The sequence below is a fragment of the Cyprinodon variegatus genome, unplaced genomic scaffold (genome assembly GCF_000732505.1).
Source record: "Cyprinodon variegatus isolate N-32 unplaced genomic scaffold, C_variegatus-1.0 Scaffold372, whole genome shotgun sequence".
Classification (NCBI taxonomy): Eukaryota; Metazoa; Chordata; class Actinopteri; order Cyprinodontiformes; family Cyprinodontidae; genus Cyprinodon; species Cyprinodon variegatus.
The window spans coordinates 165,058-191,671 of NW_015150825.1; the positions used below are offsets into that span (position 1 = coordinate 165,058).

General features: G+C 36.7%; 1 protein-coding gene across 2 annotated transcripts in view; it reads left to right on the forward strand.

Moving 5' to 3' along the window:
• cntnap2 (contactin associated protein-like 2) overlaps positions 1-26,614 on the forward strand; it is a 219,357-nt gene that overhangs the window by 163,672 nt on the left and 29,071 nt on the right. For both annotated transcript variants that reach the window (XM_015386616.1, XM_015386617.1), the window contains exons 16-18: positions 5,808-6,044; positions 12,550-12,783; positions 12,861-12,994. In XM_015386616.1, coding sequence (XP_015242102.1) covers positions 5,808-6,044; positions 12,550-12,783; positions 12,861-12,994 — 605 coding nt within the window. The remainder of the gene's footprint in view (positions 1-5,807; positions 6,045-12,549; positions 12,784-12,860; positions 12,995-26,614) is intronic.

A 26,614-nucleotide genomic window follows, 5' to 3' on the forward strand; every position in this document is an offset into this window, starting at 1 on the left:
TTTTATTCCATGTTTTGCTCACAAGTTAAATAACTATTGCTCAGTCTAGTTTAATATTCTCCCATTGGCATTTAGGAGTAATTAAACCAACATAAAATATTTTAATTCTTAAAGCATTCTGGTATGCTTCTCAAACCCATAGAAGCTCCACAAAAAGAAAAAAGAACCATTGCATTTTATTTTTCAAAAGATGAGCCACCCAAGAAAAGACCAACCACATTCAGAGAGGATGTGCAGAAAAACTAATTTATCCTGGATTCATAGAGGAGAAACCACATTAATGTTCTTTTTTGTATTATTTTTATCATTTTATCATATTCATTTATCTTTATTTTGGTCCATTGAATATGTTTAAAAGCTTAATTTCCATCACATCTACCAAACTGAAACATCCAGTGAAACGATGTCTTGTGTCATGGTGGTTTTTATAAAATCTACAGCCTCCTAGAAGGTCTGAATTGTTTAACTGTTTTGTCAATTGTAAGAAAAACTAATAACATAATGAATGAAGCTTTTTAATCCTTAGCCTATTACCAAATATTCATAGACAGCATAGGTTTCCACCAGAATGTAGAAAATAATGTATATATTGTGAGAACAATGTTCCACATAACTACAGACCACTTATTGTTACACAGTAACATTTACTGTGCTATAAAAATTCCAAATTTTTCCACTTTGTTTCAGTTAAATCCTCAGAAAACCTCCAACGTATAGCTGCACCTATCCTCATCTAACCCTGACATTTTCCTGTCCAAACAATTTCAAAATCTCACCCCAAGGTTTGGTGAAATGTTGGCAGCCTTGTGAATACCTAAAATCAGTATGGAGCTATGGAAGAAGTGCGTCAGCGGCTGCCAAAATAAGGGCCGTTTATCAAAGAAGTGCTGACAGTTACAGTAGGAAGGAACATGGTATTTAACTAGCTTAATAAGAAACAGTTGGCTGAGTAGTGGGCCTAAATGTTTTAATCGTACTAAATGCTGCACATTAGATAGCAATGGTTTGGCTTCAAAAGGTAATGCTTACAGTTTGCAGTGCAGAAATGTCATAGTTCTATCAGTATTAGAAATGAAAGTTGGGCGTGATGGTGGTGCAGTGGTTAGCGTGCACAACCCATGTATGGAGGCCTTAGTCCTCAATGCGGCCGACCCGGGTTGGAATCCGACCTATGGTCCTTTGCCGCATGTCTCTCCCCCTCCCTCATACCCCCTTTCCTGACATCCTATGTAAGAAAAAACAAACCACTAGTGCTGTAAAAACTAAAAAAAAAAAAACTTAAAGTTAATCTTCTGTTTAAAGTAGGGTTGTCACGATACTAAACTTTTCAACTCGATACCGATACTAAGTAAAATATTCGATACTCAATACCCTTTTCGATACCACAAGAATAAAAACAAAGACTCTAAAATTCAACAGAAATATTTTCATTACTAAAAAAATACAAGAAATAAATAAAAAAACAATAAGAATAATATTTTGAGGTTATATGCTGTGCACAATATTAAGCAAGCTTGATAAAAAACTTAAAATAAAAATTAAGTGTTCCTTCCTTGGCTATGTTTTGCAGACATAACAATGAAACTGGCCAAAGCAGTTAAACAAAAATAATTCTCAGCAGCTATCCTGTTACAAAAAAAGTCTGAAACTGAAAAATGCACAGAATTATTCAATCACACAGTGTTCAGAAAGTGCATTTTCCACTATTCTGCACTTTAGATGGCTGAATCGATACTATTGAAAATGAGTATTGTATCCGGATACAACGTTTCAGTATCGATACTTTTTTGAGTATCGATACTTTTGACAACCCTAGTTTAAAGTCAGTTTTGTACGCTTTGTTGCTATATATATATTTTTGTAGAATAGCAAATGTTGATGGACTGTTAACACTTATATAGAAGTATTTTTTTGTCCCAGAAAGTATAAAACCCTTGTCTACATTATTGAGAAGGCAAGGGTTTTTCAATAAAAAAGGTGTTATATGTTGTTGATTATAATAATGTTAATTTGGATTAAGTAATTATGGACCCTCTAATTTAATTCAATTGAGTCCCACCACTAGTATATATATATATATATATATATATATATATATATATATATATATATATATATATATATATATATACATATAGTTTTTGTCTTATATCCTTTCTCTAATCTCTGCTTAAACCTAAAAATAGGTTTAAGCAGAGGAGCCCAAGGAAATGACCCAACAAGTCACAGGAATGGGGCCCCGGGTTCGGCCCTTGGATAAAGATCTTTTTGTGTTTGATAAAGAGATTTAGAAAGAGCAGAAACAACTCTGCAGGCAGCAAGATTTTTCCCTGACTCACTTGATCGTGACTTGATATGGAACACTTTGCACTACATCTTGTTTTCTCTACTTTTTATTGATGGAAATGTTAAAAGGTGGTAAGACGGAAAAAGAATAAAAGGGAGTAGCTTGAAAATACAACTCTGATTTCTGCTGCACTTATCTTGATTTAAAACTCATGTGGTACAAAGACTCTCAGTTCGATTGATCTTTCTCTTTTCTCTCGTACACATATCAAAGACAAAACGAGGCTTAATTTTGCTTACCTTGGTGTCATGATTGTCCGAGTATCACCTCTTTCCCACCCTCTTAATCAATACACTCCTCGTCAAGCGTTTGATTGCTTTAGTGTTTACTGCGCACTGGCTCATTTGCTGTAATGGCCCTGAAAGTAAATGTTACACCATCAGTTTGCTGCCATTTACTTTACACTGTTAACTTTTAGTTTCCTGTTTTACTTCATACATTAAGATAACTAAAAATTCTGTCATGTTTTATTAGTTTTATGTCACCATCTGTTTTTAGATGTCCTTTTTGATTAATCCTCACTCTTGAATGTTTTTTTGTTTTTTATTAAGTTCTATCATGTTTGGACTGTGCTGTCTTTCTTTGTCTTGTTTTTCTGCTTCTGTCTGCATGCATTGGATTCCTGTTTGTTTCTGATCACTGCATGTGTGTGACACCCATCACAGGGAAACCAGCTGCACTCACCTGTCAAGACAGTAGGTAACATTTCGTCAGTAAAACAACAGATATTCCATCAGAAATTTGAATTGTATTGAATTAGAACCATAACAAAGAGTTGTATATAAACTGGCCGGCAAAATGATTCAAAAATATGATTTTTTAAATAAAAGTTCAAATTTCCTTAACCTAAGACTGCATGCATTAGTGAATATTTAGACGCATGCAAATGACAAAGCTACTTGTAAAATACCTGCAGATATTTTAGATTTCTTTCAGTTTTTTGTCAACCAGAAATGTTTTAGATAATGTAACCAGTTTTAATTGTATCTTTGTCAGAAACAGATAAATACAAAAATGTGAAATGATAGCCCTTTAAAAGTTAATAACCCCATAAACCTAGTATGACCCTTAGCAACAATATTGTCCGTCATACTGTATTATGCATGCAGTGGTTTTTTTTTTACATCACTGTGGGGAAATTTCTAGCCTCTCAGGATTTTTTTAAAGCCTCATTCTTGTTCAAGAGACACTATTTGTGTTTATGTTAAAGCATATCAGTGTGATTTAAATGTGGACTTTAACCTCTCCTTTCCAAAACTTGTGGGGGAGTTTATTGAACCAATTAATCTTACTGGTCTGGTAGGAAAAAGTGTGCTTTTGCTAAAGGTCGTTAACCGTTTTTTTGGACATTTTCCTGTAAGATTTCGAGGCGGAAAAGTGAAGTAAAACATGGAATAATGAGGGCCGATGTTAGTTTTGATAGCTTTATTTCCTCCTAAGAAATGCTATTACTCTTTAACAACTGTGTTTTTATTTATTCATGTAATGTTGTGTAAAGATTCATGTACAGTGCTAGTTTTTTTCCACAATCTAAACATATTGGTTGTTCAGCTTGCTTTTGCAGGAAGTGGGTTGCACTAAAATCTATTTTAGATATAAATATGACCATGATTAAATAAAGATGAGCAGAAGAGAAAAATACTTTCAGGCTGCAAAGTACCCCATGTGTAACCAAGTTTACCTTGATAGCATTTTGAAGGGTGATTGTGTTTTTTAAGCATGTGGTCTGTGGAAAAGTCTTTAAAAAACGGTTTTATTCAATGCAGAGAGACAGTTAAACTTCTCTGTACCAGTGGCTACAAGTGAAAGGGTGATATACATGTAACATTTGTATAATATAAAAGCTTATTTCTTGGTTTTGTTGAAACAAAATCCTTTCGCTACTGATGCTGAAATGTCTCATTTTCAATTTCAGACCTATTACTTTTAAAAAAGAAATCCCAAAACATACAATCTTCACTGTCCTGTTTCCTATACCACAAATCCTTTGATCTATTTCTGTTCATTTATCTGTTCAAACTATGGAGAGCAAAGGAGACAGAGACAATTGGCAGCTCTTTGCATCAGCTGCTCTGCTGACAATTTCAACTTGTTGAGATGGTTGATCCGACTATGAAACCAACATTTATGGAGATACTTTTCTTTTAAAGAAATATTAGCTATATTGAAAGTCTGGTCAGCCTCTGAGACAACCTTATTTTTAACATCCTGAAAATATATACATTTTGAATACTGTTATTAACCATAGTCTCTCTCTATTTACAGTATGTGTGCAATGCTTAAGGGGGATTGAGTGTTTGATTTCCAAATTGTAATATTTGTCTAAATTATTTGTAACTAATATATAATTTGTATTCTTTGGATCTACAGACTGCAGCTACTTTTTTTAAGCTCTATTAGATAGTATTTAGGAGGCACTGAGAAGCAGGACACACCTGTGTTTCAGTATGTGTTGGTGTGTGCCTGCCTCAGTCTCTGCAGGCTTCAGAGCCTGCTGTCCATTTAATCAGAGGCTGATTTAGCCCTGGGTAAACAGGTGGCAGAAACCTCCAGCCAATCAGTGTTACAAAATAGATTAATTAGTAGGTCTGCTAAGGGTGCAATTCTTTATGAGACTGGAAGTAGAAAAAGCAGGTGAAAACCCACCTGCATCCCCTTTTTTATTTTTTACTGTAGAGAAACAATACCTGTATTTATAATTCAGTAATTCATAGTTAAGTTTCACTTTTTCCCTGTACGTGGAAACGCTGATGACGAATACAACTATTTGCAAGTTCAAGTTAGCTTACATATTCTTTTTAAATAGTTGTTTTCCCCAATTGAAAGGATCCAGTTCTAAGATTTTAATAACAGAATTTTCCCATAGCGCTCGTTAATGATGCTTTCCATGTACGTGTGAAAAAATACCTGTAGGTGTGTGTTTATTGCTTTAGCCATTCAGCTCCAAATGCATCTATTTAACACCCTTACCGTGTCCATGTAAATGGGTAGTTAGACAGTAATGGTGCTAGTCCAGAATGACAATGGAGGCATTTTAGAAAAAATGGCTGCTGACACCCCAAGGCTAAACATTAATGTTTGTATTGACTCATTGAAATCACGTGCGCCGTGTGTGGCGTACTTCTGATGTATTCGTCTGAAGTGTATAGTTTTGCATACATTCATACAGCCATTAGCATATGCATGTTTGCGAGATGTTCATTAAGAAACCCTGTTCATTAGGCTTTTCTAATTAGTGAAGAAATCAAACGAGTTGAAGGTTGTTTCAAGTACAGTGGCACAGTTTGAGAGATTAGCATAACATCAGTGGTTTCCTTCAGGCCCAAGCATATTAAAGCTTCTAAAACTGATTAAAACAGAGCCTCTTGCATTCAGAATGACTCCTGTCACCCTGAACACCATTTGCTAACAGTTTCTGCTCCTCATTTCTTTTCCTTAATTTTTTCTCTGCTTTTCTCAGGTGCTGCGGGGGGGCAGAGGGGGTTTCTAGGCTGTATCCGAGCCTTAAGAATGAACGGCATCACCCTCAACCTGGAGGAGAGAGCCAAAGTGACGCCTGGGGTTATGTCTGGCTGCCAGGGCCACTGTACCAGCTTTGGGATGTACTGCAGGAATGGAGGGAAATGTGTGGAGAGGTATAATGGCTATCTGTGTGACTGCACCACCACCGCCTTCAACGGCCCGTTCTGTACCAAAGGTGAGATCAGTTTTAGCACTACCAGTTTCAGTCAGATCACTGAAGATTGAAGTTGTGGGCTATTTCATCCATCTCAGATTTAATCATAGTGCTTTTTAAAATGTATTCATATCACATGAATATTTTCAAATCTCTTCATATTACAAGTTAATGTTTTCGTTTGTTGTTTTTTTTCATTTTATGTAACAGACCTATTGGTTTAAGGTGTGGACTTTGACTTGACCATTCTCCCAGATGTATATACTTTGATTGAAAACCATTTAACTGTGGCACTGGGCGTCTAAGTAATGGTGCTGGTAACAAGTTCAAACCAATCAAAAAAAGATTTCTCTTAGCTAGTTTAAAGAAAAATTTAAGTCCAGGTGGTTTAAACATTTGAAATTTTGGTCTAAATATTGGCCCAGTGTCTTAAGCATCACAACATGACATGGATGCTTAGGGTAGTGGTCCTGCTCAAAGGTTAATCTCTAACCCAGTCTCAGGTATTTTGTAGCCACTTAAAGGTTTGCCTCAGATCTGGTTTGTATTTAGAATGTCAATCTCAAACGATGTCCTTGCAGAGGAAAGGCATCCACACCCATGATGTTGCGATCACCATGTTTCATTGTGGTGTTTTTTTGCACAAGTAATGCATGGTCTTAGTTTTCCACAAACCACATATATTTTCACTAATTAAAGGTATAGTGGAGAATCTTCCTTTTCCGGGTGGATCATCAAAATAAGTGGTCCTCCAATAGTCAATCATTCTGTTTATATGTGTACGTAAGGCCGTCTTATGTGCTTGTCCCCACTTTCATTGACTGGTGGTGAGTCTGACATAGTGGAAAAAATGCAAACCTACTTTTGGATATTATGCTTGTATAAGCGATGCAAACAGCAACATTTAAACAGAGTGTGCACAAGGAGAAATGGACTTGTGCATGTTCTTTCACGCATTTATAAGCGTTCCCTCTCGGGAGCGGGTACAGTGTTGTGCATGTGCATTTTTTTTAATCTTTTCTTTTCAAAAATTTGTGAAAAATCCTCCACTATACCTTTAACATTTGTAGGCAATTGACGCGATTTCGGTTTTCAATTAGTCTATGAGGTTAAGAAGGACTAGATCAAAATTTGTATAAATATTTCAAACGTATCCCTATCTTTCTATTTCATAGGTATGTGCAACTTTATGTGAAAAATCTCAATGAAACAGAGTAAAGTTCATAGTTTTAGGCAGAAAAATATGCTTTAAGTATTTAAACAAGGTCCTTTACAGCCTCAAAATGGCATCAACCATCAACCATTTTCTAACTAATTCCTATTTATTTATCTCAAAATGAAACATTAAGTCAAAAAACCTCAGCTAACACTGATCTACATCTATTTGCAAAATACTGTCCCTCTGTAGTCTACTAAGCCGACATCAAATAGCAGCAGAGTTATTTCTATAGTACTTCTGTCACATTAGGCTTCATTGGCCGACACCCCACTGTGATTTTCCTGCGTTTTCTGTTTGTCTTCACTTCCTATTCAGTTTTGCAGCCATCTGTGTTAAAAGTGTTTTGGCTTATGATAAAAGCCATCGATTGGCAGTGATATTGTGCTTACCCACCAGTTCTCCCTGACTTCAGAGTCTGCTTGCTGAATACTGAAAGATGCAGGAAGGTAGAACTGAAAGATCAAACTAAAAAAAAATGAATGAAAACCGAATCAAATAAAATTTATTTCAGCAAATGTGGATGTGTTAAGGTTTTAAAGATCACAGACAGAAAATGTCACACTCTACCTCTGCTGTTGCTCCGTCGCACCTACTACTAAAACATCATGTTTGTTTCACAGGGATTCATTAGATAGTCTATTAAAGTTCTCCTTCCCAGAACAAGTTCTGCAAAGTACTCTGGGGAGAAGAGCAGCACTGTTGTCAGAGGCGTTCTGCTAGCTCCCAGTCAGAGAGTTGATCTCCGACACGTGAATTAATTTGTTTCCTAAAGTTGAATGGTGTTTTTCCCCTGCGCTCTTGGCAGGGGGGTGACAAGATGACAGAAACGCAGTGTGCATCTTTTTGTGGGTCTTTGTGGTTGCGTATATATGTGTGTGTGTTTGTGTGTATGTCCTCGTGTGCCATGGAAGAGGATGACAGTGTGCAATGATAGTGCTAGCATACGACATGAAAAGACCTCCTTTGAATTCTGTCATAAGCAAAGAAGTATTTCAAGATTTAGAGAATAAAGATTAGCCTGCTGTCTGTGTTAGAGTGAGGGGTTTGTGTGGACGTGTGTGTTTGTGTGTGACTATGTGTATTCTTTGGAGTAGGGGTGGGGGGGCTTGGGTGCACATCAGAGGAACAGACGAAAGGGAGAGAGCACACCCTTGTGTCTGTTTGCTTTTTTGCACAATTTCAACATCATCTGTTCTCTAATTTGATTCTTAGATGTTTTTCATTTTCTGGTCAATTTTAAAAACGGTTTCAATCTTTCTTCTTTTTCCCATTCATAGTTTTTTTCTAATTTCTCTTCTTTCTTTTTTTTCCTCTTTGCGCTTTTACAAATTTGCCATCTATCCCGCTCTAATGTACTACCCCTTCCCTTTCCCACCATCCTCCCAGTGAGTGAAAAATGCATGAAGTCAGCCATAATTGCACAGGACATTTCCATTGTATCCATATTTACACAGTGCTTATGGGAGCCTCTGGTGTCATTATTATACACTGCTATTCATTTGCTTTTTTTTTTGCCCTTGAGGGTGGCTTGGTGTGAGTGTGCAAACGTACATACACGAATGAAAACCCATGCACACGCATCACACATCTGCATTACCTATGCAGTTGCATACAATCCCATAGAACATCCTGTGGCTCTGCTTCAATTTTCTCATTCATTTTGCCCAGAAAATTGTGCATTGCTTTTGAACCTTTGGGCTTTGAGTAGGACACAGTTTTCCCCCAACTAGAAGGAGATGGAGGTTGGTTGCCGACACAGTTGGTCAAAATGCTGATTTAAAAGATGTTTAAAAAAAAAGTAGAATCCTTGGTACTTAAATTAGGTTAACTGGAGGCATGAGAATAACATGTTTATTTAATTTCATTTTCTAATGTTCCACTCAAACTTTGAATCTTTTTGACCACATGTGCACAAATGCAATAAATTATTCATTATTTTATGTATTTCTTTTAAGCACTATTTGTAAATATTGTCATGAATATTATTTTTTCTAAACATCTTACAACAGTTACAGCTGCAAATAATTCATGATATGCCTGTAGCAGAATATCAGGAATAGAGTAAAAAAAAAAATGTTTGCCTGTTAATTGTAAAGTTTCCAAAGCTACTGAGGTCCATGTATGGAATAACTCATATTATATGCTGTGTTACAGTGTTTGATATCGCAAACTCAAAGCTGTTATTGTTTTATTTTACTAAGGGCCTTTTTTTGGTCATTGTTCCAAAAAAAAATCCAGCTTGTTGAACAGCTAATAGCTGTTTTGACCACCTGAGCTCTGTGAATCCCTGCACCCCATCAAGGGTCGTAGGTCTTTTGGCTGTTTCTCTGATTAACGTATATTTTTTGTTGCATCACGTGGGTGATTATGGGTTTAGGTTTACAGATCAAACATCCGCTTCTTATTTTCAGATAACAGATTGATCATTCTTTTCTAGGATGTTCAGAACTCAGCATACTATTTTGTGACCAAATGCTGCTTTTAACCTTTCCACCACTCACTTATCTATGTGAAGAGACAAGGATCCAAAAGATAACAAAAACAGACTGATAAAAACTCTAAATCCCAGAATGCACAGTATTTACCCATTTTTACATTAGGTACATTTGACCTGAGCTAGACTAGCGCAGATCAGATCAGTTTTGGTTTTTACACTGTGCTCGCAAGTTGGATCTCTGTCCGATTTGCTTCCGTGTGCTGATGTATTGAGCACGTGAGCAATTGAAACCTCAAGAGTTCAGAAAAAGATTAGCTGTCTGAGTCGGCTGCCAGTAAAGCAAAGTTTCTTTTAGCTTTATAAACAAAAGCTTAAAACATATCAGCATGGTGTACCATGCAGGCCATCTTGTTAACTTGTCTTTAAACAAACACTTAAAACTTACAAAGATCAAATATGATCAGAAAGACGAATTATTTAGTATGAAAGTCTACGCCTAAATGTGCCTGACCTATATCTCTGGTTATCTCTGTTTTGGAAAAGCTGAGCTTCTCGTGTATTAGCAGCTTAGCTGGAGAATTTTTTTGTTCTCAGGACCTTCATGCTTCCAGTCTCTTCAGGCATCTGAAGGCTTTAAATGTCTGTTTTGCAGCAGTTTGGTTCTGAAAATAGCCACCAGGTCCACTTGGCCTTTGGTCAGTCTGGAGTTTCTGGTCCTTGGACATGGTGCTATGAAGCCCCCTCTTCCAATGGGATCCCCAGGAGATCGCATTGGATGCATGCAACAATACAGTACATAGGACTCCAAAATAAAGTTTGTTTTATTATGTATATTTCATCAGTAATTTGCATAACACAAACACTATGCCAGCCATCACATTTAGTTGCAGGTAGCTTTGTCCAGCTGTACAAAGGACTTTTAACCCTGCACACCACTTTTCACCTTGAACACACCTAGCATAACTTCTGGGGAGGAGGATGCATGCCACACCATAAAGCTAAAAAACTTAAGGCACATCAGCTCCTCTATGGGTCAGCGTATCTTTTGGTAATTTTATTTTCCATTTAGAAATGGTTATAGATGTCAAAAACGTGTTGCCATTTTGCTTTTTGTCCACTTTTCTAACCGAAAAGTAAAAAAAGAGGTTCAAGTGAAATACCATTTTATATTCATCTCTACTTTATTTTTTAAACCGCCTGTTTTTGAATATATAACAAAGTGTTCACTTTTGACCTTTAAAGCTAGCTTGGCTTCATTCTAAAGTCCTAAAAATAAACTTTTGTTCCTAAACGTCTTATTCACCCTCAACTGTGAATTTACTGCATATTTCTTTTTGGTTTTATTTTTTATTTTATGTCTTCCTTTTTACTTTTTTATGCGATTGATTTTTATTGTACCAGTAGGTTGCCATATTCTTGTCATTTTTAATGAGTAGTTTGATTAAATATTATTACCTTGCTACAGACTTTGTTGACTGATGTATTTTAATGGAAAAAAACCAAGAATAAAGTTGAAGTCAATTTAGTCTATTAAGTCTATTTAGTTAATAAAGTCCTGTATTTTGGAAATAATTAATTGGTGTTTATTTTGTATATTTATGTGGGGACTTTCTGTTTAAGAAAACCAAACAGGAATTCACTCTGTCATCTATTACTCTATAACACCATGCTTTACTTGGCAGGTGTACATAAAACAGTAACTGAACCAATATTCCCAATAATCAGATGTGGCCATACTTGGTCATTTTAATTGAAAACACACATTTTGTCGTGTTTTGCTGACCTTTACGCCAACAACAAAATAGATAAATAATTTGATATGTGCTATGTTAACTCTTCTTTATATTTATATGCTACTATCATGGTTTTGGTTCTGTTTGTTTTCTTTTTGAGTTTTCATTGGTTTAATTTCCATTTTGTGTTATTTTAGTGGTTTTTGGTTGTATTTGAGTTCTTATTTCTTGTTAAGCCTCTGTTGCCTCCTTGTGTCATTCTCCTTCCCTTAGCTCCTTTCTAGATTCTAAACAACATAAAAATTCAAAAAAAAATTTCCAGACCCTCTTAAAGGTCGCCATCGAAAACTTATGTCAACAATATTTGTTATTTTTTTTAAGCCACAAATCAGTTTTCTTATTCTCCCTATAGAAAAAAAGCCAAGAAACTTGCCCATTCTCTGTGCATTGATGCTTCACGAAAGTTATTTTAATTTGTTCAGTAAAATTTAGTGTTCTGAAGAGATAAGGCCAACATGTCATGGTACATTCTGCACAGGAAAGAAAAACAAACCCCCTTCCTATTTATATTTCCCTTAAGCTAAGGCTAATTTAATGTTCTTTATCTCCTTTTTAGCAGACCTAAAGGGAATCTGTACACATACGCACAAATAGAGCATAACTGATGTAGGTTATGGAAAAGAAAGTTGGGTTTTTTCAACATTTGATTATGAGAATCAATAAGCCGCCTGGAACGGTTGAAGTATGCCATTAGGTTTGTTAATGTACTGGTAAATGGTGTATTGTTTGGTTTCAGGTGGTGGAGAGTAGCAATTTAACACCCACTTTACTACACCTGCTGAACACAACCATATCAGTGTGTGTGTGTGTGTGTGTGTGTGTGTGTGTTTATTCCCCTCTGGCTAAATATTATGTTTACCCATTTGTGTCTTTGCATGTATGAGTTTGTGAGTGGCTCCCTGTGGCTTGGTTATGATGCCAGTTGCTTTTTTTTAAACTTATATTGCTTTTTCTTTCCCTTGCTAGATCTCCTGCCGCACACTCAGATGCACCAGTGTGCATGTCCTCTGTGTGCACCTAAGTCAATTGAATATAGAGCTTGATTGTGTTTTTTTTTTTCCTTTTCTTTTCACTCAGATATTGGCGGTTTTTTTGAAGCAGGAACACTGGTCAAATACAACTTCATGCCTGAAGCAGTACAAGGGACCAGTAAAGACACAAAAGCCTTGACACAACAGCTGATGCCAAATGATGTGAATTTAACAAAGGAAGAGGTGACCCTTAGTTTTAGTACAACTAGTACTCCAGCTATTCTTATGTACGTGAGCTCCAAGATGCAGGACTACCTGGCTGTGGTTTTGAGACATGATGGTAAGGCTATCATGCACATGAAAGTAACAGATTTGTACTTTGAACAGCAAACTTTACCATTTCTCTGGTCTTTTTAGGTTCTCTGCAGGTTCGGTATAACCTTGGGGGTCTGAGGGATCCATTTGTAATAGATGTGGACCAGCGTAACCTGGCCAATGGACAACCACACAACATGAACATGTCCCGTCACAACAGAAGTATCTCCATCCAGGTACACTCCCAAAAAACACAAACATAAAAACACTTTTCTGCACTTGGAGCTTTTAATTTATATTCAGAGAGAGGATGAAGCTTTAGATTAAAATTCATCAACTGAGTAGTGGACAAATGATTATTTAGCCACTGCACATACTGTGGATATAAAATCATCCAAAGGTTCTCCATTCAATCTCTTAAGCCCAGCAGGACTTTAATGAATTGTTTTAGCACCATAGTGTCCTCTTCCCTCTCGGCCTGTTTGTTTCTACATATATTCTTCCAGAAGCAATCTAAGTATAGTAACAGAAAGTATCCAACTGTGTGTGATCACATGACATGGTTGTGTGGGCTTTAACTGCAGCTATTATTGCTTGAATGCAAAATATATACTACACTGTGTTGATGACGATGCAAAATAATTCCGAAATATGATTATTGTAGTGCAAGAATGAAATATATTTATATATCTGCAATGTTTACACATTTTTCCACATCATAATCACTGGACTCACTGTATTCTTACTGGGGTTTGACTTGTCAGGTACAAAACAAAGCATAATTATGGTGCTGAATTAGATTCATGGCCAAAAATACACTTTTAATTCTGTGTTGCCCCATTTACCCCTAAATAAAACCCTGTGAAGGCATTCAGTATGGTTTCACAGGGTTTTAATTCAACACAGGCTAAATATAGATACAGCTCTTCTGTGAAAGTTTTGGAGGTTCATTAGAGACCATTTGTAAAGAATCGGAATCATTAACATTAGGTTACACAGCAGACAGGCTAGGATGGAATCTTATGGTGAGAAATATTTTCTTAAACAATATCCATGGCTTTCCAAAGCTCTTTTTCTTTTTTCTTTTTTGAATCTTTGAAGATTGGACCCTAAGTCCATCAATTGAAGTATGAATAGGAGCCATTTTGCTGTGCTCTGATTCTGATTACAGCATATGTACTGGGACCAAAGGTGTAAAGCTGACTGTTTTGCTGTGTCTGGATGGGAGTGTTAATTTTCAGTTACCTTCCTTCTTTTTTTTTCTTCTCCTGCTTGAACTTTAACACTAACGCAAGTGAATCAATATTCATATTTTAACCATTTGGCTTTAAAAAAAAAAGATTCTCTTACTTCAAAAAGAGTGTGTTTCAAATTGGAAACCTGCCTGCTGGGAATGGAACCCGAGAATTCTATCCAGCTCCATGTGTAACTCAATAGCCAGAATACAGTATCCATTTCCTCTTGTTGGAGCTTGAATGCTGCAGTTACCTGCTGCTTACCTGTTTATCATCTGCATCTTTATATAACAACATAGCTTCAAATGAATTGGGGGCAGATGTTGAGTCATCCAGTGCTATCAAAGAGGTGTGCACAAAGTTTTAACAAATGGATAAAATAGGAAACAAACAACTATAAGGGAAATATTAGTTCCTGTCTGCTTTGATTTAACCGGAGACTTCAGTTTAAAGACTTGAGTCTTGTTAATTGAAGAATAATGACTGGGTCTCACCACTTGGTTCAGGATTTGAGGACATACACTTTAGACCTTAAAGCTGCCATGATCATATGTTACAATCTACATAATATATGCATGATTGTTAAAATACTTTTTCATTGCTTGTGAGACTATCAGAGAGGTGGTATTCAAAGAGTATGAATTACTATAAAAACATGGCATCTTGCAAACACAGTCCAGTTTCTCTGGACAAAAGAAAAACAAAAACGCAAGACTAGAGGGAACAGGTTATGTGATTTGTATTGCACTTCTGCAGCTTTATCATTCTCTGCTGTCTATAGGAAGTACCATAAAAATCATGGTGGAAGTCTCCTGACCTCCAGCCTTATTGACTACTTTACAAACAGACCACAGACATCAGTCAGCAGACTGCAGAGCTGTGAGGCTGTGGGTAGACAGCAGCACAGGATAACTGCAGGAGAGCATACTCTATCCATCTTTGCCCGTGGAATTACTCTGTAGGCCTCTGACATGAGCTAATCCTTTGACAAGTTGCAGGATTTTTTCGGGGTGGTCCTCTGCTACCCCTTTGGGTGTCTTTTCATCAATATCTGGAATCCATGCTGTGCCTTTGTCGTGATCTTAGCAGGAGTCCTGAATTATAGAGACAAACCTTGTAAGACTTTCTGCCTTATTTTTATCCTTTCATGCTTAATTCTTTAAAGTTCCTGTAAATGATCCCACATCTGTTATGTTGCTACCAATATGTTTTTTATATAAGAAGGCTTTTTACACTAATAGCTTTTAGCTTTACTTTATTTATGGAAATGGGGATTTCTCCACTCCAGGCATCTAGTCCCAGCTACTTAATTGAAACACCAGGCTTTAGGGATCTCTCTGAAAAGCTCTAAGCACCATTATAACTGATCAAAAATTGTTTGTTTGTTGTTGTTTTTTTTAGCTTTTTTATTGTCATTACACTGCCACAAGTACAGAGCACTAAAATTCACTCTCTGCATTTAACCAATCCCTTGGGGAGCAGTGGGCTGCCATTGTACGGTGCCTGGAGAGCATTGTGGGATTAAGGGTCTATTGGGGAGCCAAAGTGGCAATCTGTGGGAGTGGGGCTTGAACTGAGAACCTCAGGATTCCAAGCACAATCCCCTAACCACTAGCCCGCCACTCCCCGTAAAAGATTCAGTTTTGGATCTTATAAAGTCAATCTACCATTTAAGTGTCATATAAAATAAAATTAGATGTCTGAGGGGAATCATGGCGCCATCTGGCTTGGGTTCCCCTCCTTTATCATCGTCTGTGTTTCCAATTTCCGCTGTCTACAAGGCCCTGTAAGGATGGGTCAGAGTTAGTATAAGGGAAAGTGTATTTTAAAGTTTGTTGAAGGTTTATTTTTATAGATCACATCATTTATGTGGAAATCCACAAAGGCAGGTTTTAGGCTAGGTTCTGTGCGTGCTTTGTAAAAACGACCTCAGAACTATGAAAATTGAACAACTGATGTTGAATTCATGACCTCAGACCAGATCCATGTTTATTCAGCGAAGCAAACAGATTTTCTTTTAAATGCAGATCTGAATCCAGGTACATATTTCTATACTAATGATGGGGAGATTGGTTCTGTTGAGTGCGCTGAATCCTTCAAATCAGTTCAACAAAGGGTTTTTTTCTTCAGCTCATGCAGATTGTCCATGCAATGTTTGGGTGAGTGATGCAGCGCCACTTTCAGCAAAATACTGGTAATGATTGTCAATGCTTGTCAGTAGGCAGTTTTTTTTTCTTTATGTAGACGAGTCACACAACAACAAGAAGTGGCACTGTCTCTCTCTCACTGTGTCAGGGTTCTCCCCTTTCGGACTTCGTTTTGTTTTGTTTTTGGGGACAGGAGGCATTGAACAGTTTGGGCAAATTGCTTCGACAAATCACACATTTCATGAAGCTTCATGTGAACATGTCGCCACCTACTGGTAGAACGCATAACTACAGTTAGTGATATAATCTGTGATTTATGGCAATTGTTTTTGTTAAAGATAGCCTTGATCTTCTATCTCTCTGGTACTTTTCCCTGAAAAGAGATCACTTGGGACAAACTCTTTAAATAACACTTCATAACATATATGTATTAAATAACCAGGACACATGACAACAGATTCTAATAGAAATTGTAATCTTACTCAGATCAGAGAAATTGCTTAGAATGTACAGAAGGCAGCTGCTCACCTCTGGGCTCACCTCTCAGGAAGTGGCCCAGATTAAAAGTTAAAAAGGCATTTTATACATCTCCAGTCTGCCACATCATTATATTTTGCACATTAGCAGATGATTAGACATCCATGGCTCCAGCCTTGTCAAAATATTACACTTTGTTCTTAGCTGAAGGACATCTCCATTTCCAAATCTTTGCCACATACAAAATGAAGATTATAACTTTATATCCAGACAGAGGAACCGTCCTAATTAGATTAAAATATCAGTTCTGACAGGCAACAGGCAGCCAATACCAAGGAGTAACAAACTCACACATCTTTATTGATAATTATCCTAAAATTTTTCTTGTTTTTTTTTTTTTACCATTCAAGTTCCTTTGAAATTGTTAATGATTGATGTGTATATTCAAATCTTTTGTAAGTTTTTTCTGTGTAAAATGTCTTAGAACATTTAGAAATAAGCTCAAGCAGATTGTGATAGTGCTTGTGCAAATTGGGCAATGATGAGCTAAATGAAAGGTGTTAGTCATTTTCCCAATCTATATTTGTACAAGAGCAAACCAATTCAAATTAGTCACATTGCCAAAACACATGTTAATTATTATTGCAACTTTCAAAAGTCTAAGGTGGGTCTTGAACCAACAACCTCAAGAATGGAAGTCAATGTCTTATAGATGACACCACTAGCAATAGGATCTGTACACTGGAAAGGAATACTACTTAATACTAATGTTACAACTGCAACCAGTTGCTTCCTCAGATTTTGATCATTACATTGTTTAATCTAACCAAAATAGTTGTAACCAACTAGATTAATTATTTTTCCAACCAATCTATCCTTAGATTATATCCAAACTCTATCCAACTGACTGCAACTCTCCTATAAACTCCCACATCTTGACTGAGTACTGAGGCTTTTTAAATGCCTGTTGAAGTTCCTGGCAAGCTCTAGGCGAGCCACCACTTCCCGAAACGGTCCCTAGGTACAGTGGGGGAGCAAGGCTTCAGATGTAATCTGTTTTGGCTCCTCTCCCAAATGAAGCAAGCCTCGATACGCGCTCCACGGAAACACCCCCTCCACTACTCGACACTTGTCTCGAAGCATTCTGCATTCTGTTCGTTGATTTTGTTTCTGTTTGCCATTAAATTAGCAAAAACTCATCTCTGCTTTTGGGTCCTCACCGACCTCCAACTTACGTTGACTCACTAGTTGATTTCGAAATAGGCAAACTTTAGCTCCTGTTCCTAGCCCCTAATCCTTCACCTTTTGCAGTGTCAACAATAAGAACACTTTTACAGGGTAGGAAACAACCTCTGGACTGTCATGCTGCCAGCCTTAGCCCTTCCACACAAAATTACAGGACAAAAGCGCACATGGATGATTCTTGTCAAATTGAAACTGCTGTCTTCTAAAAAAGTACTATGAAAAAAGGGTTGCACAAATGTAGAAAACAGCCAAAATGGCTCAATTATAAAAACACCAAATTAGAAAAAGGTGTGTAGATTAGCATGTGGCACACAGAATGCCTGTTTCTGCTCATTTTGCGAGGTGTCCTGTACTTATATGTTCTGTCATGCACAGATTTGGAGGTAACCCTATAGTTTCTAAGAGACGGAAAGGAATGTCAGGAGTTCCTTAAAATAAATTAGCTATCCTATGGAGCATCCAGCTTCCTATTGCTATTACCTTCCTTACTACAGCACTGTTCAGACAACACTTATGGTGATCACTGACACATTTCTACTTTGGCTTTAGTGTCCTGTCAATTAGGCCGATTCAGGTTTAGTCGCTGTGTCATTGTGATTCAACTGATCAACTACAGGAAGGTATTTGCTAATTAGGTGATTTTAATTCAGTTTTTTTTTTTTTTCAATTAAATGGATGAATGATTCAAGAACAAAACTATTTCATACAGGGCATTAAAACTTTTACAAAACTTTTCTACAGTTTTGGCATTGAAAGAGTGTTGAAATGACTTTTTATGGTTCTGCTATTTATCTGATCCTTTTAAAATATAAAAGTATTATAATGAATGCAATTTATGAAAATGAGAATATCTGCCTACATTAACATGCTAACCCACGACTAAGCAGTTATTTATTTTATTTGGACCACTTTATTACCCTCAATTCTCACAGTTTAGGATTGCTTAAGATCATACACTCATATTCAAGAGTTTTGTGTTCCCTGTGTTAGTTAAAGAGTGCATTAAGAATTAGGATGAACACTGCAGACCCCAATGTGGTAATTTTGTTTCAGGAAAACAAAGTGATTAGCAAAGGGACTCTAGGGGGTGAGACATGGAGGAAAAAAATGATTAAATTAAGATTAATTTCATAGATATGGTTTTAAAACTGAAGCCGGGAGGTGCACTAACAATGATTGCTTTGATAGTTATAGTTATAGTTTCTTTGTTTGCTGCCTTAGAGCAGTTTTCAATGTCTAAACACACACCAACAGATATTTCTGCAGCAGTACGATCCTGTTTTATCTGCATAAGCTCCTCTCTGTGACCCAAAAGAAAAGTGAGGGACAAGAACTATTTTGTTCTTATAAACACAAAGAAAAGTGACTTCCTATGAGCCTGTAAACCTTTTTCAGCCTTTTACCCTTTCTAATAATTTTAGAATTAGAATTAAAAGGCAGCCTTAGTGTAAAATGTAGCGTAAATTTAACTGTTCATCATTGCACTTGTCATAATAATGACATATAATAATGAATAACTAAGCTGGTAAAGCATGAACAATATAATTTTTCCAAAATTTTACCTTATCTACAGGTTATGTTTCAGTCGTGAGGATGGGTGGGGGCAGTTGGGCTCTCCTCATACTTCCTGCGAAGGATAAGGAGGGCCCACCCATCCTCACGACCTTCTACAGAAGCACAATAGAGAGCATTGGTTCTGGCTGTTTGGCCCACAGAGGAGCCTTTGTGTGAAGCCATTATCAACATTCAGTAAGCCTATCTCCAGACTGTAGAGATAAAGGCCTTGGTGTCTTTAATGGAAGCTCATATATTATGGTGAGCTGGCTATGTTTCTGTTCAAAGGTGCTGCAGCCTGCTGCAAGCTAGGATTGAGCCCAGTTATGAGTTTGCAAGTATGTCAGGTACGACTAAAGGACCTCAGCTACAGATTAATTGTTTAAGTTCTTTTATGGAAGTACACTGTAAACTCTGGTGCTACTAGAAGATATAAAGATGGTTGTGCGGAATATGCTGGCAGGTTTTATCATCAATTTCGAAACTTGAACAATATAAACATAACGCACTTTCCACTTTCAATAACTAAAAGCCTAAGAATAGCCTCACTATTCATAGTATCGGTACTAAAAGGGCTGTATACAGTACTAACAGTGATCATCTTGGCAACAAAATCTGAATGCTACCAGATCTTAGGTCCTGCTTCAGTGAAAACCAACATTAATTTTGTATTCTGAGCACTACTCATGTCTTATTCTTCTTAGCATGATTTTTTTTTTTGTTGCCTTTTATTTTCCACTTAATCTTATACCCCTTACCCACTGGCTAAAAAACCTGTTTAAACCCAGATTTAGTGGCAGTGGGAACAGCTCACTGACCCATGTCTACCCGGGTCAAACTCATCAAGCGAAGGTAAAATCACCTCGGCTCAGATAGGCATGCAGTAGGAACACCAGACCGAGCCTGACCCCCTAATTTACGTAATACCATTAAACGCAACATATGGAAGTCAACAAACCTCAAAATTGGCGTTTGCGATAACAAGCCGAAACAACTCTATTTTCATTCGATAAACATGGAGCAGCACTCTTGAGAGGGATTCAGAAAGATAAAAGAGCGAAACAATAAAGCACACTAACTACGCCCTGGCTCCCTTACCTGTTGCTCTCCATTGTTTACTTTCCTGATTTCTGTCACACTGGTGACATCATCAACGCTAACCCAGCATGATGGTGTCACCAGACATGCAGCAGTGGGAGGACAGAGACCATGCAGCTTGCAAGCAAGGGGTTATACCCAGCTTTTGTTGCCAATGGGAAGGTAGCCAAATGGAGATTGTCAGCCGGTCGAACTGTGTCTGAAAATCACAGCTAACCCGATAATTTCAGTGGAAAAGTTGCTTCATGCTTCCTCTTTCTTTTAGCACCTCCAGCTCGTGGCTACATTGCTTCAGTCTTAAAGCCCGATTGGTACTCTCTTTACTCGAAGTGCTTTGTTTGCTAACAAAAAGAGCAAAGACAAAGTGTAAAACACAGAAATAAACATGATAATCCAACAGGAGACCATTTTTTAAAATTGAATACCTTTGTATACAACCAAAGTGAGCAACTGGCCCATAGAGATACTTGAGGTTATATTGTCTAAGCCCCTTTAAATGGACATTTTGTTTTGATTTAGCCAAACTTAAAATTTGTTGTTTTGTTTTTTTATTTTAATTCAGATTTTTTCCAATTTGGTGAATTTAATGGTGGTTTAGCATAATACATAATACTACATAATACATACTATGAAACTTTGACTACTGGTAATGAAATGTCATTGTCATGTACAGAAAATGAAATGAAATGTCATTTGTCAGCATCTCTTTAGAAGTAATTTGTTTAAACTAAAACACTCTAACTCAAAAAGTTTGAAAATTAACAATACTATCATCAAACATTCTGAATGTTTTCCACCATTGGCTTGCAATAGATGTTTATAATGTAATTAAATGCAGTTAGTTCAAAATTGGCTTTACAGTTGCATTACTGAACATAACCACAATAGTTAAGCATCCCTGCTGATAATGAGTTGACTTTTCCTAGGCAGTATTTGTGCTCTGCGAGGCTCTGATGGTGTGCAGTCATAGCTTTTACCATAAGTACAAAATCCACGACAAGAAATCTGAATAGAAATATCAGACCTAGTTGCCCATCCCTCAAAGGAAGTGAATTTAATGGGATCCAAGGACATTGGATGCATTAATGCAAATATATTATTCCTGTTATTCCTAACAGAATTCTGGCTTTTATTTGGTCTGATATTTGGTTAATCTGTCATTTTTACTTATTGTTAAACTAGCCAATAAACAGGTTATGTTCCTGTGCTGTGAGGGTAGTACTGTTTTGCTGTTTGTGGCTCTCCCAAAATGATCGTGGCAAAGCAATCACAGTTTCTCCACAGACGATGGTTCTACTCTCAGTCAATATCCAGCAGCTTTACAGCTATGAGTCCCAGCAACGGTAGGCTGATTATACTTTTGTCTAGAAATGTTTCAGCTATACATTTTATTTCAACTTCAGTCTTAGTATTCATAGCCGTAGCCATGGTCATCCTCCGGTAACAATGCAAAAAAGCCTGTTCACCTTATCATTATATCAAAGTTAGTTGTTCTCTCTTTCTCCCTCCTATACAATGACTTAGCTTAAATTTTTCATTTTATATCTTTATTTTGAGCTTTGATCTTTTAACAAGGTCTGCAGAAGACGTCCTTTGTATAAGATACAACATGATCATAACTAAACATAAACCCTGAGCGATTTAGCAGCTGCATGTAAATGTGTAATAAGAAGGTTTTTTCTGTTATTGCACTAAGATTCAGATTTTCTTACGTCTGAAATAAGCAAAAAAAAATGGTGTGAGTCATAAACAACATGGTGTAGTTACAGTAGAGGGCTCACACTTTAAATTGATCTTTTTGAATTAAAGAAACAGCACACTGTTACAGTAGCTTTAGACTGCAGACTTGTCACTTCTCAGCAGCTGAGAAGACTTTCTTTGACATTTGTAAAAGTGGCTGCCAAGGTTTATGGCAGTAGAAGAAAGGGAGGAGAAAAGGTAAACATATCCTTAGTTCAACGAAAATCAGGTAGAGACATGGATGAAAGTGAGAAGTCTGCGATAAACGACACAAATGCAAAGATATTATGAAGTGCGTTTGCACTCACTAACAAATGTTAAATGACATAAAACACAGCTGGATAGGGACATTAGATTTTCAACTACAGAATTTCAGAAAACACAAATTTTCAATTGTTTCTTTAAGTACACTAAATAAACAAATAGTAACTAAGTGAACTTGGGTTACAGACATTTCTAGAGGTACAGGAATTTGGCTTAACTAAAAACTACTGCCTGCCTGAAGAGCAGAGGCGTATCCAGAAAATTGTTATGAGGGTGGCCAGGCAATAACTGAGGGGTGGCCGAAAGTAGATAGGCACCAAAACTTCATGGTCAATCTACACTGTTCCAACAGGAAAGTTAACAAGCAAAACATCCATATTTTCTAAATAAAGACAAACTATACTTTCCCACAGCCTTTGCTAAAAATTAGGCGAATATATTCAAACATCGGTGCTTTCTAGATAAAAGGTATAATGGATAAAACTATTTCAAGTTTGAGTTTTGGGCGAATCTCGGGCGATTTTTTCCATTGTCATTATTTACCTAATTTTATCAGTAATCACTCTGCAAAAAATTGATATTTACAAGTACTAATATATACATAAATTGAATATTGAATCAATAAGGTTTTATTAAAATAGTTATTTATCTATGATTTCACTGAAGACTCCTAGATGATTTGCAGGAACACATCATTTTCTCTTTACCCCATAAAACACAAAATCTATTTCTGCTTTAATTCTGTACTTATCTTTAATGTTACTGTATTGATGTGCATAATTAACCACAGTGTTTTTGTTGTCAAGTAATTGATAATATATCAAAAATTAAACAGTTTTGAATATGCCACCTGAGAGTATTACTGTTGCCACCATCTGTATTAGAGGGAAATAAATGGTAGGGTGGCTGAAGGGCTGGCTAATGATTGGCTAAGGGTGACTATGGCCACCCCTGGCCCCCCATCTAGCTCCGCCCCTGCTGAAGAGCTTCAGTTGCAGAGGTTTAGTCTTATGTCTGACCCTGAGATGAAATCCAATCCCCCTGGCACTTGAAATTATTTGCCCACCAATTCTGAAGCAAACTATGATCCAAGCAATCATTTCCAGGAGAAATTCAGTAGAAATTTTATATTGTTGTTCCAGTTTTTCTGTCTTATTTACACTCCTCACATAAGATGGATGAGTAAATGCTACAATCTACTTGCTATACTCTACAAAGTTGACTTTGCCCTTAAGTGGTACTGCATGCAGTCTGAATCGAACCTTAACATAGAAATGAGCCTCTCTGGCTTTTTTTCCACTCTGGTGTTGAAGGGAATGCACTACCTTACAATCAGTTTCTGTGATAGCCATGGGTGATGTCCTGGATATCTTAGATCATAAACTTTTCATAACTTTTTGAAAGTGTTTTATTTTTTCAGATTATTCTGAAACTTTCACATACAACAAAAAAGGTTATCTGTACTGTTACAAAATATAAGTGAGGTAGGAGGTGTAAATAAAAAATACCCCTAAAGAAAACTAACTTTTGGTTAGTTCTCCACACAGGTCAGTTAGACCTCACTAAACAACCCTTAGTCTGCAGCTTCCTTTTACTCTACTGAAAAACTTTTATTGTTGCCTAATTGAGAGTGCCCTGACATAAGGTTGCACAACATGGCATGCCAGCTGCACCCAAGCAAAAAAGAAACAGCTGTTGAGACGGCTCAGTGAATCACCGCCTGCCCACTTCAGAGCCTGGATGATTTCTACTCAATTTCTCTTCTTCAATGAGCCGAAAAGATCAAGAGTGACCTCCGTCATCCAGGACACACTCTATTCACAATTCTCCCTTCTGCTAGATTGAGAGTAATAGGAGCCTGACACCAAAGATTTAAATAACATTCTCCAATCCTTCTCCATCCTCTCCACACATATACCCGTCTACATTAGACCAGCCAGTCAAAAGCCAACTAAGCAGCTGCTTAGGGCTCCAGGGCAACTAGGGGGCTGCCAAGAATAATTAATTTTTTTGTTTTTTGAGGCAAATTATTATTAGGGTTACAAAACAGATTTCATTTTTAAAAAAGAGAATTTTTACACCATAATATCCTTAGTAATGTAGAAATCCTCACTTTCACATAAAAACAGCTGAGGATAGACCGGTGGGAACTTCTCTGAGATAAACTTATGCTTGGAGAACAGTTTTATTGTGATGAGATTGCACTGGTTTTAGAGAACCTTCCAGATATCCTAAAGCACAGATGACTTCATAAAGAGATGCTGACACTTCAATCAGATATGGCCTTTATCCAAACTTTGGGTAGCTCGGAGGATGGACCGCACTCTCCTTGTGACGGTTGCATCTACAGAGCAGAGCTTTTCAAGATTTAAATTACTGAAAAATTACCTCAGCTCTTCCATAGTAGAAGATTAATCAGTAGGCCGGAAGTGATTAGTATGAACAACAAAAATCTCTTACAATGATGTCATTAGGGGCTTTGCAAACAGAAAAACCAGGAAGCACAGGTTTTAAGGAATGAGTGCAGTACTGAGGTAAAACTGTGTAACATTAACCTTTTAACCCCATAGGTCTGTTTTCTAAAAAAGTCATTTCTCAACTTGTACACTGCCTAAACAGCCAATCCTGTTATCAGCTAGCGTAAAGGTTCTTGGGGATGAGATGGAAAGTAAATTATTCTGGGCAGGAGTAAATTAGATTCAAATGGCCGGTAAGTAACTTTCACCTACAAAAAAAAAAAACATGTTTACATACAAAACGTCTTACTTTTTCTGTAAGGAAGGACATAAACATTAAACAATTTCCAAACAACAAGCTCTTGAGAAGTCATGATGTTTGGATTTTAAAAACTCCATACTGGCCCCTACTGTGCCATTTTGGCATAACTTTTGAAGTTTGGAATTCATTCTTGAAATGTAAAATTTGGAATGTTATTATATATCTGGTGATAAAAATAAATTTTTTTCCCCGAAAAAACATAAGTTGTATTTTTTTTTCAGCACTCTTTATTTACTCACTCTAATTACACAATGTGTATACAACGCTAAGTGGCAGACAGATGCTTGAGGACGAACCAGCTTCATTCCTCTTTGGAAAGGTTGCACTCCACAGAATCCAATGATATGCACCAATTTGAGAAAGACACAAGCCCCAGCGAAGCACATGTGAGAGTAGCAGAGGCTGTTGTGAATCACACACAGGTACAATTTCCAAATATGGGCATGCTGTATTATTATAATAAAGAGGGAAGAAGAAACTTTTAGTAGTTTGTTGAGTGGTCAGCTGCAAATAATCAGAGTTTTGCTAATGAGTTTGACTTTGGCGGATTCCGTGTCTTCTTGGCTTTCATTAGTAATGCATCATTCAGTTCTGCTACATGTGTTGTTGAAACCAGGCTAAAAAAAAAACACAAGCTTGGTCATAATTAGCATTTTGCTATCAGAGTCTTGTAAAGGCGTCTCAGATGAAGATCTGGACTTATAAGAAGTGTGTGTTAGTCTCAGAGTTAGTTAGCTAGAATCTTATTATTGTTGCAAAAAAAGCTCTGGCCCACTTGAAAGGAATCGTATGGGTAAAGGTAGTTTATGTTTTCAAATAAGGCTTTTGCATATAGCTACAAATGTGTACATAGTTTGAAGAGGTAATTGTCGAATTGTTAATTTTTTACCTGAATTTTGATATTTTTTTTATTTCCATTATTTATGAACATGCTTTATATTTTAAGGTTCATTTGATTAATTATGTCTTTTTTTTTTTTTACAATGTTTTAAGTAGGTGTTTGGATGATCTGATCATCAGACTGTTACTTGTAGCATCAGATATAGACAGAAATAGAGGATCCCTAAATCACATTTTGCTCAGGGCCCCATGGAGGCTTGGGGCGGCCCTACATCTATATGAAATTATGAGTCAGTTTTGGGCATTTCTTTGGTCTGCTGGAATAATGGCACATTTTCACTTCAATACTTTTAAGGTGATAGAAGTTTTAAAATCAATTAAATATTTTGTCTTTTTATTTTATTGTTATTTTTTACACTTAAAGCTGGTTGTTAAACATTTAATTTTACTTAAGAATACAATGACAATTAAGCTTCAT